Genomic DNA, 17,403 nt, shown 5'->3' with positions numbered 1-17,403 from the left:
CCACATAACAGCAAGTCCAACAAGAAGGAGAAATCGAATGGCACTCACCGGTAAAATCCCAAACTTTATTTTCACAAGTTAAAACATCTGCGGTGGGAGAATGAAAAAGGAAATGGAGTGCAGGAGGAGACGACGGCCTTATCGGGTCACACCTGTAGTGTGACCCGTAGAAGCGCAACAGTGCAAAACGGCCGTCATCTCCTCCTGCACTCCCTTTCCCATTCTCCCACCGCAGATGTTTTAACTTGGGGAAATAAAGTTTTGGATTTTACCGGTGAGTGCCATCCGATTTCTCCTTCTCATTAGACATGTTTCAAAGATGATTTTTTATTACAATTGATTTAAGAAATAAAAATTAAAACAAGAGTTACGCTTTAAATTAACAAAATTATTATTGTAAAGAAGGAGAAAGTTCTTATACTGTCTAAAAAAATTTGATCGAAAAGTGTTTAATCATACTCTGGTGCCCTAATACAGTGACTCCTAGACACTACCATTAATATACTGTATTATGCCTGAACAACAGTGCCATATGATGCCTAGATCATTACCACTATACAGTCATCAATAGACTTTGACTGTGCCACTGGAGAGCAGAGGAGTTTACCAGTGGGCCCCTGTGCCAAGGTTGGCCACCCAACCCCTACATCAGGGGTGGAGAATCTTTCTTCAGTCATGGGCCATTTGGATATGTATGCCATCCTCCAGGGACCGTTCAAATTGCATGCTGACTCTGCCCCCAAAGTACGTCCTGATGCTCGCTGTGGTGTCAGGTCGCAATCTTTCGTTGCATGCGCCATAGCGTTCAGTAGTAAACACTGCGTGCCCATGCTCACAGGGCAAGAAGAGCAATGCATGGAGATGGATAAAAGATCGTAAAGGGCCATGAACTGCCCGCAGGCCTGAGGTTCCCCACCTCTGCCATACATCTCCAGTGTTTGGACAGTACACTTAATGCGAGATGTACAGACAAGGGCAGCATCTAAACATCCATTTATACTACCCAGCCCATCAATATAAAGAAGCATAGACCATTTTTTGAACAAGCGTCAGGTATTTTTTTATATTGCTGAACAGTAGGTCCCCAGAATAAATTTCAATAGTGGACCATCGGCACCACAGTTTGACCATGGTCCTCAACCAGTATACTTTACAGTCCTAAAAAATGAGCAGTACACAATGGCTATTTAGAAAACAAAAGCAAAGAAGTCCACAGCACTCCAAGCTAAATTGTCCACTTCTTGTCCACTCATCAGCTGGGACGCAATGTTTCAAACTCTTGGGGATCCTCTTCTGTCAAGACTGTTAAACACCCTCATAAGTTGAAACAATGTGTTTTTCTCTGCTTTTTTTTTTTTTTTTGTTAAAAGTAGTTTTTTGATACTGGACTCTGATGTTGGGTTCACCTGATATCTATGTAAGGGATCAGGCAACCTGCAGTGCTCCATTTCAATATGGCCAGCTGTTATGCCCAATGTGTTGGCCCCTAAAGCCTGAAAAGAAAGACTCGTTTGTTCTTTCTTCAGGTGTCCCTCAGACAGCGGAAAAAAAACAAGAAGCATTGTAAGTATTGTCTCCATTTGTTTTTTACATCTCAAGTGTAAATGTTTATTTTCTTCATTTTTCTCTAATTCGACTAAATGAACTACTGTTCTGCACACCTATAATGGCTTCCATGTGTTCTACTTTCTCCCTAAACTACATGCACAATATATTTTTCTGAAAAAAGACAATAAATATAGGGGTGCATATTATTTCAATAGGGATGATGTATTGTTCACGTCAAATATATTGCATCTAATTTACCTAGAATATATGATATACTCACAATCTGTGAGGAAAGAAATTCTATGAAAATAGAAAGTGTGGCAATTATTGAGGGTAATAACTACATGAGCCACCAGAGTGCGCTTCAACACTGCAATATTTAGCTATTTTTTTTTAAATGAAAAACCAAAGCCAAAGCTGTACACAATGTGATAAAATGCATTGTTTCAGTGGCAGATTTCTCATAGATATAGCCAGTATATGTATTCAACAACATGTTATATGGTAGGAAGATAAATAGTTATTTCTGTACCACTAAATTGCTAGGTAACATAGATCACCGATTGCAACAACTTATAACCTTGAAACTCTCCATATTGTAACTTATCACTGCAATGAAATGAGCTATCCGTTCTTGATCACAATCAGTCAAATTTGAATTTTGACAATTAAATCCAATTTAACTAGCCTTTACATATGAGATGTCAGCCAAACTACCCCTTTAAACCCTTAATAAATGTATTCTGATTATTGAACGCCCCATAACCATAGTTGCCTGAGCAGCATTCATATTACTTCAAAAGGAAAAAGGAAGACAAGATGCTGCCAGACACTCATGATAATAGGCTCTCTCATGGCAGATCATTGGATCAATCATGCTGAAAGCCAACAGTACTTGTTTCCCCTGACATGTACCATAGGTTCAGTCAAGAAGCTGGAATATGGAATTAATCTTATGGCCCTCAAATACTTGACACTAACAATGGTAAAAACTACCGATATCGATAGGCTTGGCCGTCAGTTTAATATGTTTCCCTGACAGATGATTGTTCGGGAGATAAGCGTGTCCATGCATGTCTCATTTTGTACTGCAGAACCTTTACAAGTGGAGTTTGACATATGCTCTCTTGGAGGGAACAGAGGAAGGCTCGGCAGGGTGATCACTCCACTGTACAGAGTTGTTGGAAGAGACAGCTGCCAGCTGAACAATTAAAGTATTTTTCAGATTATAAAATGCCCTTTTTTCCCCAAAAATTTGGGAAGAAAATGGGGGGTGTCTTATAGTCTGAATGTAGCTTATCTAGGGGTGATGGCGGGGTGGAGCAGGGTCACAGGAGGCCGGGTCACTATTGCAAGAAAACAGCAGTATCAGGAGTGGAGCGATGTTGCGTGCCCTGGGCTGGAAGGAGGGGTATCCCGATGGTGCGAGGCAAGAGGCATTGACCTCCCGGTGGTGGGCTTCAGAAAAATGGGGACTTGATGGCACATATGCAGATAGAGATCTCAGCTCAGCGACTAGACAAGATCTCAAATCTGCGAATGCACTGCTTTCAGAGCCTTTTTGCTGAAGCCTACCGCTGGGAGATCAATGTGCACTGTGGAAACTCTGCTCCTGCATCTCACCGCTGACATTTTCATGAAGCCCATACTGGGAGACCAATGGCTTCTGCCTTGCACCACCAGGACACCACCTCCCCCTCACCTTACACCCTGCAGCATCGCACCACTTCTGCTGCTGACGGCGGCTACCCTGCCTCCTGTGATCCGCTCAACTTCCACCATCCCACCCACAATAAGCAACATTGAGACTAAAAGATGGACTCCCATTTTCAGGTCAAAAATTATTTTTTTATTATTTACTATCATAATCCAAAATATATTTTACTCAATCCATCTTTCAGCCAACAGCTATCTATTGCATACGGAGCTCTTTGTATGTAAAGACAAAAGAGACAGTTTAATTTAATTAAACCTGGTTCTACTTCCAAATCAGATATATCATTATATACTTTAAATGAAATAATCGATTGTTACCAATAATTTATCCAGGGCTGAAGTTTAGTCTAGCCATTTTATAATATACAGCTAAAATAATTGTGTTGCGCATAAAACTTTGCAACTTTTCAAAGCATTTCATGACATATTTCTGGCATAATCACTTTGATGATTCGGGCCTGTATGTGCAGAATTCCTAAGGTTAAGTGTTGACCTATTATTATTCATTTTTTATTTTTTTGCTTGTTTTTCATTCTGTTATGAAGCCATTACAACAGGAGCTACGTTACTATACAGGTCTATTTTTTTTGTGATTTTATTTAGGGTGCGTACAAACACATCTTACCCTGCTCCAGTGCTATTATATTGAAGGGGCGCTAGTGTTCATTTGCACACACAATCTAAAGACACATCCTCAGAGAATCCTTTGAGCCATTCCCTCTTGGTAAAGGCCATAAAAATTAGTATTAAATAATAATGCCCAAGAAAAAAACCAAATTAGGGAATAAAATAAGCACAAAATCTGGTCTCTTTTTACCTGGTGGCAAGTCCTGTTCAATAATACATTCATTACATAAATGTAATTTATAATTATTGCAATATTCTTTGTGAGACAGTGACCGGTGTTATGAATGGGTCACCGAGGAGAAAAAAAGCAACACATGCTAAGTCTCAGAAAACCAGAGAGGTTGGCAACTATGCAGATTGCAGATCCCTGATCTTAACACACAACTAGCAGCAGTCGTGGAGCGTGCCTACGATGGTCCTTGATGCCTCGTAACAACCGGAGAGCTAAATAAGCCTAAAGTAAGAAAAGTGGAAAACTAACTCCCCCAGAGCAGACCCCAAAGGAAAGACAGCCCCCCACATGTATTGACAGTGAAGCAAGATGAAAACACAAACAAAGGCAGAAAATTAGGCTGAGCAAACGATGGGGCCAAACTAACTTGAAAGGACAGGAAAGGAAAGATACTGTCTGCAATCTGCCAAAAAACCCTACCCAAAATAATGTCCAACACTTCTGATAACAAAATTAACCCTGAAATCACTAGACTTCTCCCACTATATCAGCACTCTGAAATATTCTGAGACAGAGCAAAAAAGAGGCCAATCTAATAAAGGACAAAAAGGAAAATTGGCAAATACAGATAAATAAGAGTGGAAGTTCAGCACAGCCCAGCCGGGCTGGCTGACCACAAAAAAACTGAGTTGACCAACAAGAGCAAGTGTGAACATTAGCAAAAACAAACTTAACTTGAGAAGACTGGAGCAGAGCTGAAGTCCAAGACCTGAGAAGCAGACTGAATCACCAGCAACTGGATAGGGCATCAGCTGTCTTATATCCAGTCTGATACTCCAGAGATCCAATCATTATCCTCCTCGTCAGGTGGCAGACCATTACCAATTAAACCAACCTCACTACCTCCTGTCACCACCAGAGGGAGAATGGAAGGAGAACTCCCAGCTGGTGGAGCAGAAAATGAGCTCATAACAGACCAGCATTGATGTAAATGGCTGGTATGTGTTGCAGCGGAGGATGTCTGCTGCGCTGTAAGCCTGAAATGTTCCTCTGGGACCTGTAGTTTTACGAGCTTTTGATTTTGTTTATAAGGGGGGGCTTACAGGGTTAACTGGAGAGCTGGGCAGGACTGGCTAACCACACACACCTCTCACCTATGGGGGTGGTTTCAGCTACATAATGTGACCATGGTTAGGGTCACAGGGTCGAGGTTGTAAGGTACTGTATGAGGTCATGACCTGTGTGTTGGAAGGCCCTGTGTGTGGTTCAGATTTCTGAATAGCACATGGAGAGACTGTGGACATGAATGGTCAATGTGTTGGAAGTTTCTGTGGGTGGACAGGATTCCTGAATAGCACAGTGTGAGACCATGTACTTGCAGAGTCTGTGATGACACTTCGTTGGGGAAGCTACCATCTTTCTGAGGGTCTGGACTGTCGGGTTTGGCCTGTGGTACAAGTCATCATCCAGGACGGTGATCCCAGTTAAGCAGCTTCCCCAGAAGCTAGGACTGATAAGAAGTCAGCATGTGGAGCAGGAGCTCCGGTAAGGTAACTCCAGACAAGGGGGGTTATAGTAAGGGGAGACAAGTATCTGCCATTGGAACAGACTGTTGGTGCTTGTTATGTTCCATGGATGTTAATGAACTGTGCAGTCATCCACGGTAACTGGACGAAGTGAAGTCCAGCATGTTTGGAGACTGCAACCTAATGTCATGTGTCGTCGAGTAAAGTTGTGAGAGACATTGGCACGGCGTGGAGTCGGCGCGCCCACGGTAACAGGATGAAGAGAAGTCTCACGTGTTTAGAGTCCGCGAATTAAAGCTGTGTACTAAGAAGTGTTGTGGACTATGTGTTAAGCCTGTGATATGTAACATGGTCTCAAGTTGTTTATGAGTGTATAATAAACCGCATGGACTGTTTGCGTGAAAAAACGTCCCTGTGTGCTTTAATTCCATTGTGAAGCTAGTGTCCCCCAACATATTCAGTAAGCACTGCCTTACATCTTATTTCACCTGCTCATTTTCTTGATTTCATTCTTTTAGGATGATTTTACAATTTATGTGATTTCAATCAATCAATTAACCACCAAAAAGCAGACAATGTAAATATGTGAAGTCGCACTCAGTGCAATATATTATTTCATTTTACTGTTCATACTATAGTTATCACTTTTTCCCGAGAAGTGATGACACCTAATACTACTGCTGACACAGGCCATTCTCATCCAAATGTCTATATCATGAGTATAAAATTAGACTAAAAGGTTTATTAGTATATGTGAGAAAAGTGCTATACATAGCACATTTTTATAGATCTAGTTTTTCAACTATTCACTTACGTAGGTAGTGACTTATACGCCAAGTTCACGTGACCAAATTTAAGGTCCAATTGCTTTCCTTAAAATAAAAACTGAGAGCACTCGGGCCAATGTTGTTTAATTGGGTTGTTCAGATTTTTTTTTTCATGGACCGAATCTCTGCGTGAAAAATGCAGAATGCACTAGTTTCTTTTTTCATTTAATTTTTATAGTTTTCATTTTTGTGCAGCTGAATTTTATTTTAACATATGAATAACTTTAAACTCCTCAAATATCTGTTTTTGATGAGCCAAACTGTCGTTTACATCCATAGAATAAACCTTCCCATGAGGAGATAGTCTGTGACGTCAAGATAAATATACTGTTACTTAATCATAGTATCAAAGTACAAAAAACAAAAACAATCTGGTTGATTGATTTATGAAGCTTCCATAGCACAAGGATAAATGTTTTTAATGCAAAAATGCATGTTTCATAGAAAAATAATACTTGTAGTATGCAGTGCTTTTTTTGCGACGGTACGGTGTACCGGAAATCTGAAGGTGCTTCAGCGGGGGAGGGGGAGCGGCGGCAGGAGCCGGTGGCTGGGAAGTCATACTCACCCCTCCCGTGCCTCCCTGAACGTCCCCTGCATCCTCCTTGTCCCAGCGCTGACAGCTTCTTCCTGCCTTCAGCGGTCACATGGTATCGCTTATTAAGCTCATGAATATGGACGCCCATGGGCAGTACCATGTGACCCCTGAAGGCAGGAAGAAGCCGTCAGCGCTGGACAATGCAGGATTCGGGTACGTTCAGCGACGGCACTGCATGGTGAGTATGAAGGAGGAGGACGGGGGCTGCACAGAGGAGGACAGGGGCTGCACAGAGGAGGTCGGGGGCAAATATTGCGTACCGGCAAATATTTTTTTTACAAAAAAAGCCCTGGTAGTATGTGTATCTCACAAACAATTCTTATTCAATTTATGTGTTTTGTCGAAAATAAGACGGAGGGTTATATAATTTTTTTGCTCCAATTTTTTATTTAATTAAGGGAGGTCTTATTTTTTCCATGAACAGCAATCCACATTTATTCTTGAATAAAAAGAAATCACCAGTTATTCAAATATAATTAGAGTGGGGAAAATAAGTATGATAGTAGTTTTCCCACCTACAAACAAAAGTGATGTCTCTAGTTTTTATGGTTGGTACAGTTAAACTGTGAGTGACAGAAGCTTAAAAATAAAATCCAGAAAATCATAGTCTGATTTTTACATACCGTATATACTCATGTATAAGCCGAGGGGGCATTTTCAGCTGTCATTGTGAAGAAAGCCAGCGGGGGAGGGGGAGTGGCGGCAGGAGAAGGTTGCTGGGACATCATACTCACTCTCCTGTGCTGTTGCTGAACGTCCCCTGCATCCACTGTTGTCCCAGGGCTGACAGCTTCTTCCTGTCTTCAGCGGTTACATGGTACCGCTCATTAAGGTCATGAATATCGACGCGACTCCACGCCTATGGGTGTGGAAGCATATGCAGGGACGTTCAGAGACAGCACAGGAGGGTGAGTTTGAAGGAGGAGGATGGGGGAGCACGGAGGAGGACTGGGGGAGGATGGGGGGCAAAGAAGAGCATGGAGGAGGATGGGGAAGCACAGAAGAGCTCGGAGGAGGACAGGGGAGCACAGAAGAGCATGGAAGAGGACTGGGGGAGGATGGGGGAGCACAGAAGAGCACAGAGTAGGACGGGGAAGCATGGAGGAGGATGGGAGAGGATAGGGAGCTGAGTCATACATAGAAGGATGGGACAGGGGAGCCGAGCCATGCATACTGGGAGGGGGGAGAGCCACACGGAGCAAGACAGGGATGGGGGACAATGCATACCCTGCTTATACTCAAGTCAATAAGCTTACCCATTTTTCCGTGGCAAAATTAGGGGCCTCGGCTTGTACTCGGGTCGGCTTATGCTCGAGTATAAACGGTAAATAGTTTGCACTTTATTGCATGAAATAAGAATTTGATGCAATAAAAAAATAGAACTTAATATTTGGTACAGAAGCCGTTGTTTGCAATTACAGAGATCTTACTCTTTAGTTGCCCTGGCTGTGTGTTTCGAGTCATTGTCAAACTGGCAGACCCAGCCACAAGCCATCTTCTTTTCTATTACTGAGGGAAGGAGGTTGTTGGCCAAAATTTTGCTATGCATGATCTCATTCATCCTCCCTTCAATACAGTGCAATCGTCCTGTTCCCTTTTCAGAAAATCAAACCAAAAAGTATGAAATTTCCCCCACCATGATTCAGGGTTGGGGTCGTTTTATTGGGGTTGTACTCATCATTCCTCCAAAAGTGGCACTTTCTAATTTGTTCTAATTTGGTCTTATCTGTCCACATGACCTTCTCCATTGACTTTTCTGGATCACCCAGATGGTCATTGAGGAACTTCAAATGGGCTTGCTGGCCTGATCAGGGGGATCTTGCATGCCCTGCAGGTTTTTAATCCATGATGGCTTAGTATGTTATTAATGGTAGTGTTTGAGACTATGGTCTCAGCTCTCTTCAGGTCATTGACCAGATCCTCCCCTGTAGTTCTGGGCTGATTCTGACCTTTCTCAGAATCACCCTTACCCCATGAGCTGAGACCTTGCATGGAGCCCCAAGGAGCCTCAGACTGAAGAAGATTGAGTCATCTAGTGATTCTTTCATTTTCTAATAATTGCACCAACAGATGTTGCCTTCTCACCAAAATGCTTGCCTTTTGTCCTGTAGCCCATCCCAGCCTTGTGCAGGTGTACAATTTTGCCCTTATGCCATGAGGACAATGTTGTAGTGGGATTGATTGAGTGGTGTGGATAGAGATCTCATAAAGGTAATGAGAACTGCAAAGAAAATTACAAAATCGGTATCGAATCGATATCAAATACATGTAAATATATACACACTACACATATGGTACACACCAGCCTGTCTCTTCAGTTCCTCTAGACTTCTGCAGGTAAAGGATCTTTGATATCATGGTCACATGACCGTGATGTCACCAAAAGTCCTTAAGCAGTCTTAAACTCAGAGTAGAAATGCTTGGAGCCCCTAACAAAGTGGGTGACCTGGTCAAATGTCCAGTTTGCCCACCAACCCAAATGCCGGTCCTGACTGTAGCTAGGATTTATTTCTGGAATTCCGATTATGTTTCAAGCATACTATAAAAATCGTATAAAATAAAGCTATGGCGTATATTGGGGGTAGATCTTGTGTCTGGGGAAGCACTCTAGTGCCACCTATTTGGCTAAACTTGTTAAAGGATGGTTCAATATTGACTTCTAGCATTACTACTTCCAATAGGTGGCACTAGAGTTCAAGCCCTCTTCCTCTCTGAAGACGCAATTTGCAAATGTAATTTCCAAGAGCAGAATTGCAGGGCTTATAAGCCTCTTCACATAAGAATGCAAGGCCAGGCATGTCACTCTCCTCAAGGAGAAACATTACTCCTTATATCCCAGTCAGAAGCCTCTCACATAGCAAAATCAGATTTCATGCTTTGCACTGATGAGAGGTAACAATACAAAACAGTGTGTCAACAAATTAAGATTCTGGTTTGGCTTTTATCTGAAGTCATATAACAAGGCTTGTTAAAGGTTCCATATTGACTTTTAAGATTGCTACTTCCAATAGGTGGCACTAGAGTTCAATACCTTTTCTGAAGAGGCAACTTGCACAGATAATCAAGGTCATTTACTTTTCTTGTCAGCATTTTAATGTTCTGACAAATTGGTAAATATTTTTTGGTAGAGTTGAGCGACTTTGGTCGGATCGGGTTTCATGAAACAAAATTTGAGTCGGATGAAACTGGTCTAGGACAAAAAAAGTCGGAGTTTCGTCCGAAACCCGACCCCAATGCAAGTCAATGGGGAATAAAAGTCGTCATTGAGTGGATGAATGTCCGACTTTTTTGCCCTAGTCGGACCAGTTTCATCCGACTCAAATTTTGTTTCATGAAACCCGATCTGACCAAAGTCGCTCAACTCTAATTTTTGGTAGTTCTACTTTAAAGAGGTTTTCTGTGTATATCTATTTATTTGTAAATGTAGAGCAAATATAGCAGTGATAACAATATAGTTGAGTACTGCCATGACAGAATCAAATTTGGGACTTGATAAAACCAAGGAAAAAACAATAATGTAACAAATGATGTTCTTTAACCCTTGAGAACACTAACATTAGGCACAATTTTAAAGCAAGACACTAAATAGAAAAAAAAAAAACAATAAGCTCTTGCAACAGCATCTAGTCTGATTGTTGGTGGTTTCTAATTATCATCTGGTGATTCAGTTTATAAAGTACAAAAAATGGGCTGGCAACAACAGCAGAAAATAAGTTAAAAGGTTTCCTAGGTTTATAAAAGTGGCAACCAAATGATTTCATAATGAAGCCCACTCACCTAGGCAGGTGCGCTGCCGACTTTTGCTGCCGCCGTGATGTCACGGCTGCAGAGAACATCACCGCTGCAGCCAATCACTGAGCTCATGCTAGCAGAGCTGCTGAGCTCAGTGATGGGCACAGCATGGATGATGATCCTGTAGTTGTGATGATGTTGCTGCAGTTGTCCTGTTGCAGAGATATACAATGACTAGAGCAGCCGCTGAAAGCTGGTGCTTGAACTGGGAACGCTGTGTGCCATTGATGTTTGTAGTTTTACAGCTATGCAATTGTTTGGGCACTGCTTTTGTCAAAGTGGAAAACACTTTTAAATAGGTATTCCAGTAGAGAGACTTTCCCCATTCTTCCCTTGTTACACAACTATGACTACAGAGAACTGAATGGAGCAACTTGTGGGACCAAAACATCATCCAGCAATTTAGGTGATAATTGTTCTAACCTGGAATACTCTTTTTTTAAACTCATTATCAGGTTTTAATCTTGGGAAGGGACTTAAATCATTTTATGCACACCAAAGGTTCAGAATAATTAATCTAGTCCTAAGAAAAATCCTTCAAAATACATTTTTTCAAATGATAAAATTGATATTTATAGGAATGGCAATATATAAAGAATCACTGAGAATTCTACACGGTAATATAAGCTACTGATACAAAAGAAAACCAGGAAAAATACTTTCACTAACATTTTCAACATTTTTTAGAACATGCTTAAAATGTATTTTTTGTGTATGTATAAATATATATATACACACACACACGCAACAGTTGTGCAAAATTCCAACCCATGCACTCCTATATGTAGTATGTGTGTAGTTGACTCGGTGTTTCCATGTTTCTAGCATCACCTAAGAATTAAAAAGCACTGTTAATTCATGATAAGTCACCTATTTCAGCTGGGAGTTAGAAAATAACCATTCCTTCTGATGTCTAACAGGTGACAAGTTGGCAATATTGTTCCTGCAAAGTGTTTCTGCTTTTATCTCCTCCATTCCACTCTCGTATTAATTGTAAAAGCCATTAACACCATTAGCATGCCTGGTGTGAGTTACATTTCAAAGCATGTGTGCCTAGCCCATATGCCATACGCCCAGGTCTTTTCTGCCTCTGTTTTCTTTCACGCTCATGGTCCTTGGATATGATTTACTCATGAAAGCACACTACCTCCTTACAAATCACTTTTGCACTCCATCTGCTCCATCGTGAAGTATTTTAAAGACAGATACCTGGAATTTTGAGGCTCAGGAACATCGGATTCTGTGCACGATTTCTTAATCTGCAAAAAGCGTAAAGGATTATTATATTATACTATATTATAGAAGTGATCATTAATAATGCAAAATTAATTTTACGTTATGAATATATCAGAGGAGATTGACCATCCAAAACATAGCATACTCTGATTTTTTGAATGTTCAATCAGGTATTATAGTTTTCCTGTGAATGTATGACCACCTATCCTCTGGAAATAGGAACCTCCTTCCCAAGATTAATATAAGCGCCCGTCACCAGTCCCCATTTATGCCATATCTTGACAATAGGGTACAATTCTTTGTGGTGGGAGAATCCCTTTATGTTCAAGGTTTTACAAAGTTTTAAATAGTTTTAAACTGTATTCACAGACAAGCACATTTGGAATTTTCAGATATCTGAATTACCGCATATATTTGAGTATAAGCCGACCCGAGTATAAGCCGACCCCCTAATTTTGCCACAAAAAACTGGGAAAACGTATTGACTTGAGTATAAGCCTAGGGTAGAAAATGCAGCAGCTACTGGTAAATTTAAAAAATAAAAATAGATACCAATAAAAGTGAAATTAATTGAGACATCAGTAGGTTAAATGTTTTTGAATATCCATATTGAATCAGCAACCCCATATAATGCTCCATACAGTTCATGATGGCCCCATAAGATGCTCCATACAAAATACACCCCATATAATGCTGCACAAAGGTTAATAATGGCCCCATAAGATGCTCCCTAGAATAATATGCCCCATATGCTGCTCCATAAAGTTATGACCCCTTAAGATGCACCATAGAATAGGCCCCATATGCTGCCCCCATAAGATGCTCCATAGATTATGCCACCATATGCTGCCTACATAAGATGCCCCATAGATTATACCCCTATACGCTGCCCCTATAAGATGCTCCATATATTATGCCCCCATATGCTTCCCCCATAGGATGCTCCATACATTATGCAACCATGTGCTGCCCCCATAAGATGCTCCATACATTATGCCCCATGTGCTGCCGCTGCTGCATTTAAAATTTAAAAAAATGACGTACTCACCTCTCCATCGCTGGGGTCAGGTCCATCGCTGCTTGCTGCTGTCTGGCACATCATCTGTCAGTGACGTTCAAACTGCAGGGGGCGCGGCGTGCACTAACACGTCACAGCGTCCTCTGCTGTCTGAACGTCAGTGACAGATGATGTGCCAGACAGCAGCAAGCAGCGATGGACCCGGACAGGTGAGTATCGCTGTACTTACCGGTCCTGGCATGGTCTCTGCAGCCCCCAGCTTCTCCGCGATCTCCCTTCCTGCCTTCAGAGGTCACGTGGTACGGCTAATTACACCTCATGAATATGCGCATATTCATGAGTGTAATGAGCGGTACCATATGACCACTGAAGGAAGGAAGGGAGATCATGGAGAAGCTGGGGACTGCAGAGACCGTGCCAGGACCGTTAAGTATGACCTGACACCCCCGCCCCCCTCCCCCTCCGACCCCCTGGTGTATATGATTCGAATATAAGCTGAGAGGGGGACTTTCAGCCCAAAAAAATGGGCTGAAAATCTTGGCTTATATTCGAGTATATACGGTATATGTGCAGATGTAGTCATCGGAACATCAAGCTGCTTGGAGATGGTCCTGTAACTTTTACCTTTAACATGTTTGTCTATAATTTTCTTTCTAATCTTCTGAGACAACTCTTTCCTTTGCTTCCTCTAGTCCATGTTGAGTGTTTTACACACCATGTCACCAAACAGCACAGTGAGTATCTGTAGCTCTCTTTACAGGCCTACTCACTGATTCCAAGATTGTAGACACCTGTGATGCTAATTAGTGAACACACCTTGATTTAACATGATCCCTTTGTCACATTATTTTCATCGGTACCATCATATCTGTCCATGCCTACTTTCATGAGTTTTATTTTTTTTTTTAAATTCTGTGAAAGCATGGTTGAAATGCAATGTCTGACTTTCATGTGTACATTTTCATAGATTTTTTATTTATTACTTTTGTCAGATTCAAGTTATTTCTGTGACCATTGTGGGTTTTTCTGTCATTAAATGAGGGGTACCAACAATTTTGACTACGTGCGTAGCATGAGGTTATAGAGACGGAGGAGCTAATCAGACTGACATACATTTTTGCGGGAAAAGTTTCAGTTAAACTTGCATTTTATTAATTGAAATCCCTGATGAATACAAGTCCAGTGGGCGGTACTATTCAATGACTAATAATCTTCCCTGTATTACTGTGATAGCAGAGATAGCAGCCAATAGCTAGAATGACTGCCCACTGGACTAATACAAAGATGAGAGATTTCAATGAATAAAATACAAGTTCTAGTGAATCTTTTCCAACAAAATATACAGTATATTGTTCTGGCACCTTCAACTTTGTGCTTAAGAAAAGTGAGTTGACAGAGAGCTAAACTCTTTCCTATCGATGCATTGAGGTAGACGCAGGGGATCCTTTACAACTTTTATTGATAGGATCAGTGTAAAACGACTGTGCTTTATGGAGGTAAACAACCAGATTGGCTGAAAATCAGGGAGAGATAATCAGCATATCATTATCCATGAGGCCAAAATGGCTGCTGAAGAAGAAGGGGCAAGGCCAATGCAGAGGTTGATGGGAACTACGGAAGCCTTGATGAGCCTTAAATATTAAATTGCACAGTAAGTAATGAAACAGAAAGTAAACTGTAAGTAGAAGATTGTCAATAGATGGCGCTGTAGGATAAGTTATCACAATATAGTACACTCATGTTATAAATACACTACAATTCAATGCAAAGCATTGCATAACTGATTATATGCATTTGTATAAAGGCATGACATATATTATTCTGCTAAGCTTGACTTTACTATACCATGCTGTCCATAGATCGCACTAACATATACAAAATGAAAGATTCTTTTTAAACTATTTATACCGGGACCTTACAAACTGCCTAAGATAATGCTTGGGGGTCTCACCATCTGTAGTGTAAATTCATGCCCAAAGATTTTCAATTTTCCATTTTTTTACTTCCTGAACCCATTATACCATTAAAATGAAAATACAGAATGAGTCAGTAATATTAACTGGAGATTATAATAATAATAATAATAAATTTTATTTCTATAGCGCCGACACATTCCGCAGCACTTTACATTTCAGAGGGGACTTGTACAGACAATAGACATTACAGCATAACAATAATCACATAGATCATAACAGATACCAAGAGGAATGAGGGCTCTGCTCGCAAGCTTACAATCTATGAGGGAAAAAGGGGAGACACGAAAGGTGGGTGGTAACAGTTGCCCTGATTTTTTGGACCAGCCATAATGTTAAGTGTGTAACAGTACAGACACAGAGGGCTAATGGATGCATAAAGCATGTGGGAACATAATGCGGGGAACCTGGTTGTGGTAAAACTTTTGGCTGTGTCACACAGGGATAGATTAGGTTAATGTGTTGAGGCAGTAGGCCAGTCTGAATAAATGAGTTTTCAGGGAACGCTTAAAATTGTAGGGATTTGGGACTACTCGTATTGACCTGGGAAGAACATTCCAAAGAATTGGCGCAGCACGTGTATAGGAGATTGCTGCAACATTAAAAAAATATATATAAATCACTTTTAAGTCACTTCTGCCTCCTACTCAAAAAGGCACAACAAGAGAGCATCTCACTAGAAAAGCCAGCCTCACAGTTTGAAAAGCATTGCTATACATCAATTTAGACAAAAACTAATAGAGGGACAGACGATGCTTACAATCTATAGAGATGAGTCAGTGAACAAAGAAAGGATACTGTGAGGGTAAAAGCTATTCATATAGTAGGCTGGGGCAAGTAAAAGTTTGTTAACTAGACGTTGAAGGAGTAAATTCTAGAAATGTTTGTAAGGTAGAAGCAACAGAAGGTGGAAATGGCTTGATGTGTGGTTTGAAAGATGGAAAAGAATTAAAAAGGTTATTCTAAGATACAAGACTTACGACTGTGAAAGGTATGATGCAGTGGTGTACCACTAGTAACCACATTCCATGTGGCTGCTATGGGGACCTTGAATCAGAAGACAGTATTTTTTTTAACCTTTTTCTGGCCCTCTACAATACAACTGGCCACCATTTTGCTGAATTTGCTCAGATATAATTACGAAAAAAAATAATTTATCTGCAGAATATGGACTTTTGTAAAATTCGAGCAGTATTAAATTCCACTTGATTCAATTTGCCCATCTCTAGTCATCAACATAAAAGCCTTGGCATTGTTTCAACTGTCTGAGGTTAAAGGGCTAGATGGAGAAGAATGGGTACTCCAGAGCAGAGCCTTGAGGACATGGACAAGATAATTTGGTGACCTGTGAGCGAGAGACATAATCTTTGGTAAGGTATAAGGAGACTAAAGCCCCTGTTACACATAGCGATATCGCTAACAATATCGATGTAATGTCACCGATTTTGTGACGTAGCAGCGATATTGCTAGCGATAGCGCTATGTCTGATACTTACCTCTGACTGGCTCCCCCGCTGCTCATCGCAGGTCACGCGACAACGTCCTGGACCATTTCTCGTCAGCTTCCTGCTGGGCTTCCTGTGTCGCCGACGAGCGACGTGTGGACGCGGGCGGGAGGACGTCAGGATCGCCAAGTCTGACTGGTAAGTAGCGACCCCCGACCCCTGCTATGTCACTGATGAGATCTGCCTGTGTGGCAGCTCACTAGCGACCACTTAGCGATGTACCAGCGATCCATATCGTTGTCGGGATCACTGGTGCATCGCTAAGTGTAACGGTACCCTTAGAAGGGGCAAAGTCTCTGATACTAAGGGATGAGCGAGTTTGTAAAAAGAAAAAGTATTCTATTGTGCTAAAGGCAGAGGACCTTTTGTAGAAGGAGGTGGACCAAGTGATATGGTCAAAGTTTGACAGTTATCAGATCATTTTAGGGACTTTGGTTCAAGAGGTTTCCACAGTGTGATGGGTTCTAGAGCTTGAAAAGTTGAAAATGGAGTTGGATGAAAGGTGGATAGGACAGTTCAAGGTGGATATGTTGCTTTGATGCAAAGTGGAATTTTTTTCTTTTTTATTATTATTAAATGGAAGTTTTCCCAGTTTGATAAAGATACAAAGGTAAACTATTGTAAAAATTCAACAACACCCTCACCACCTATTGTAATCTTGTGTGGGAAAAAGAAAATGAAAGTCATTTATAGCTATACATTTACCGGATACATATTCAGTGTTTTTTGTTTACTTATTATAACCATGAAAATAAAAACACAAAATGTAAACTATAGCAAAATGTATAGGAATAACATTTTATTTGTATAAAAGAAAAAAGACAAATACCCGTAGTTATATCATTTAAACTACAGCAACATCGGA

The 17,403-nt window shown here is 41.0% G+C and overlaps 1 protein-coding gene across 3 annotated transcripts in view; it reads right to left on the bottom strand.

Moving 5' to 3' along the window:
• Nucleotides 1-17,403, bottom strand: part of EYA4 (EYA transcriptional coactivator and phosphatase 4) — a 619,370-nt gene that overhangs the window by 284,010 nt on the left and 317,957 nt on the right. For all 3 annotated transcript variants that reach the window (XM_073575843.1, XM_073575844.1, XM_073575845.1), the window contains exon 3: nucleotides 12,016-12,065. In XM_073575843.1, coding sequence (XP_073431944.1) covers nucleotides 12,016-12,065 — 50 coding nt within the window. The remainder of the gene's footprint in view (nucleotides 1-12,015; nucleotides 12,066-17,403) is intronic.

This window comes from Dendrobates tinctorius, unplaced genomic scaffold (genome assembly GCF_039654945.1).
Source record: "Dendrobates tinctorius isolate UK_male_01 unplaced genomic scaffold, ASM3965494v1 ptg000046l, whole genome shotgun sequence".
Classification (NCBI taxonomy): domain Eukaryota; kingdom Metazoa; phylum Chordata; class Amphibia; order Anura; family Dendrobatidae; genus Dendrobates; species Dendrobates tinctorius.
The sequence above is the reverse complement of the archived record's forward strand: the minus strand, read 5'-3'. Positions and strand labels throughout refer to the sequence as shown.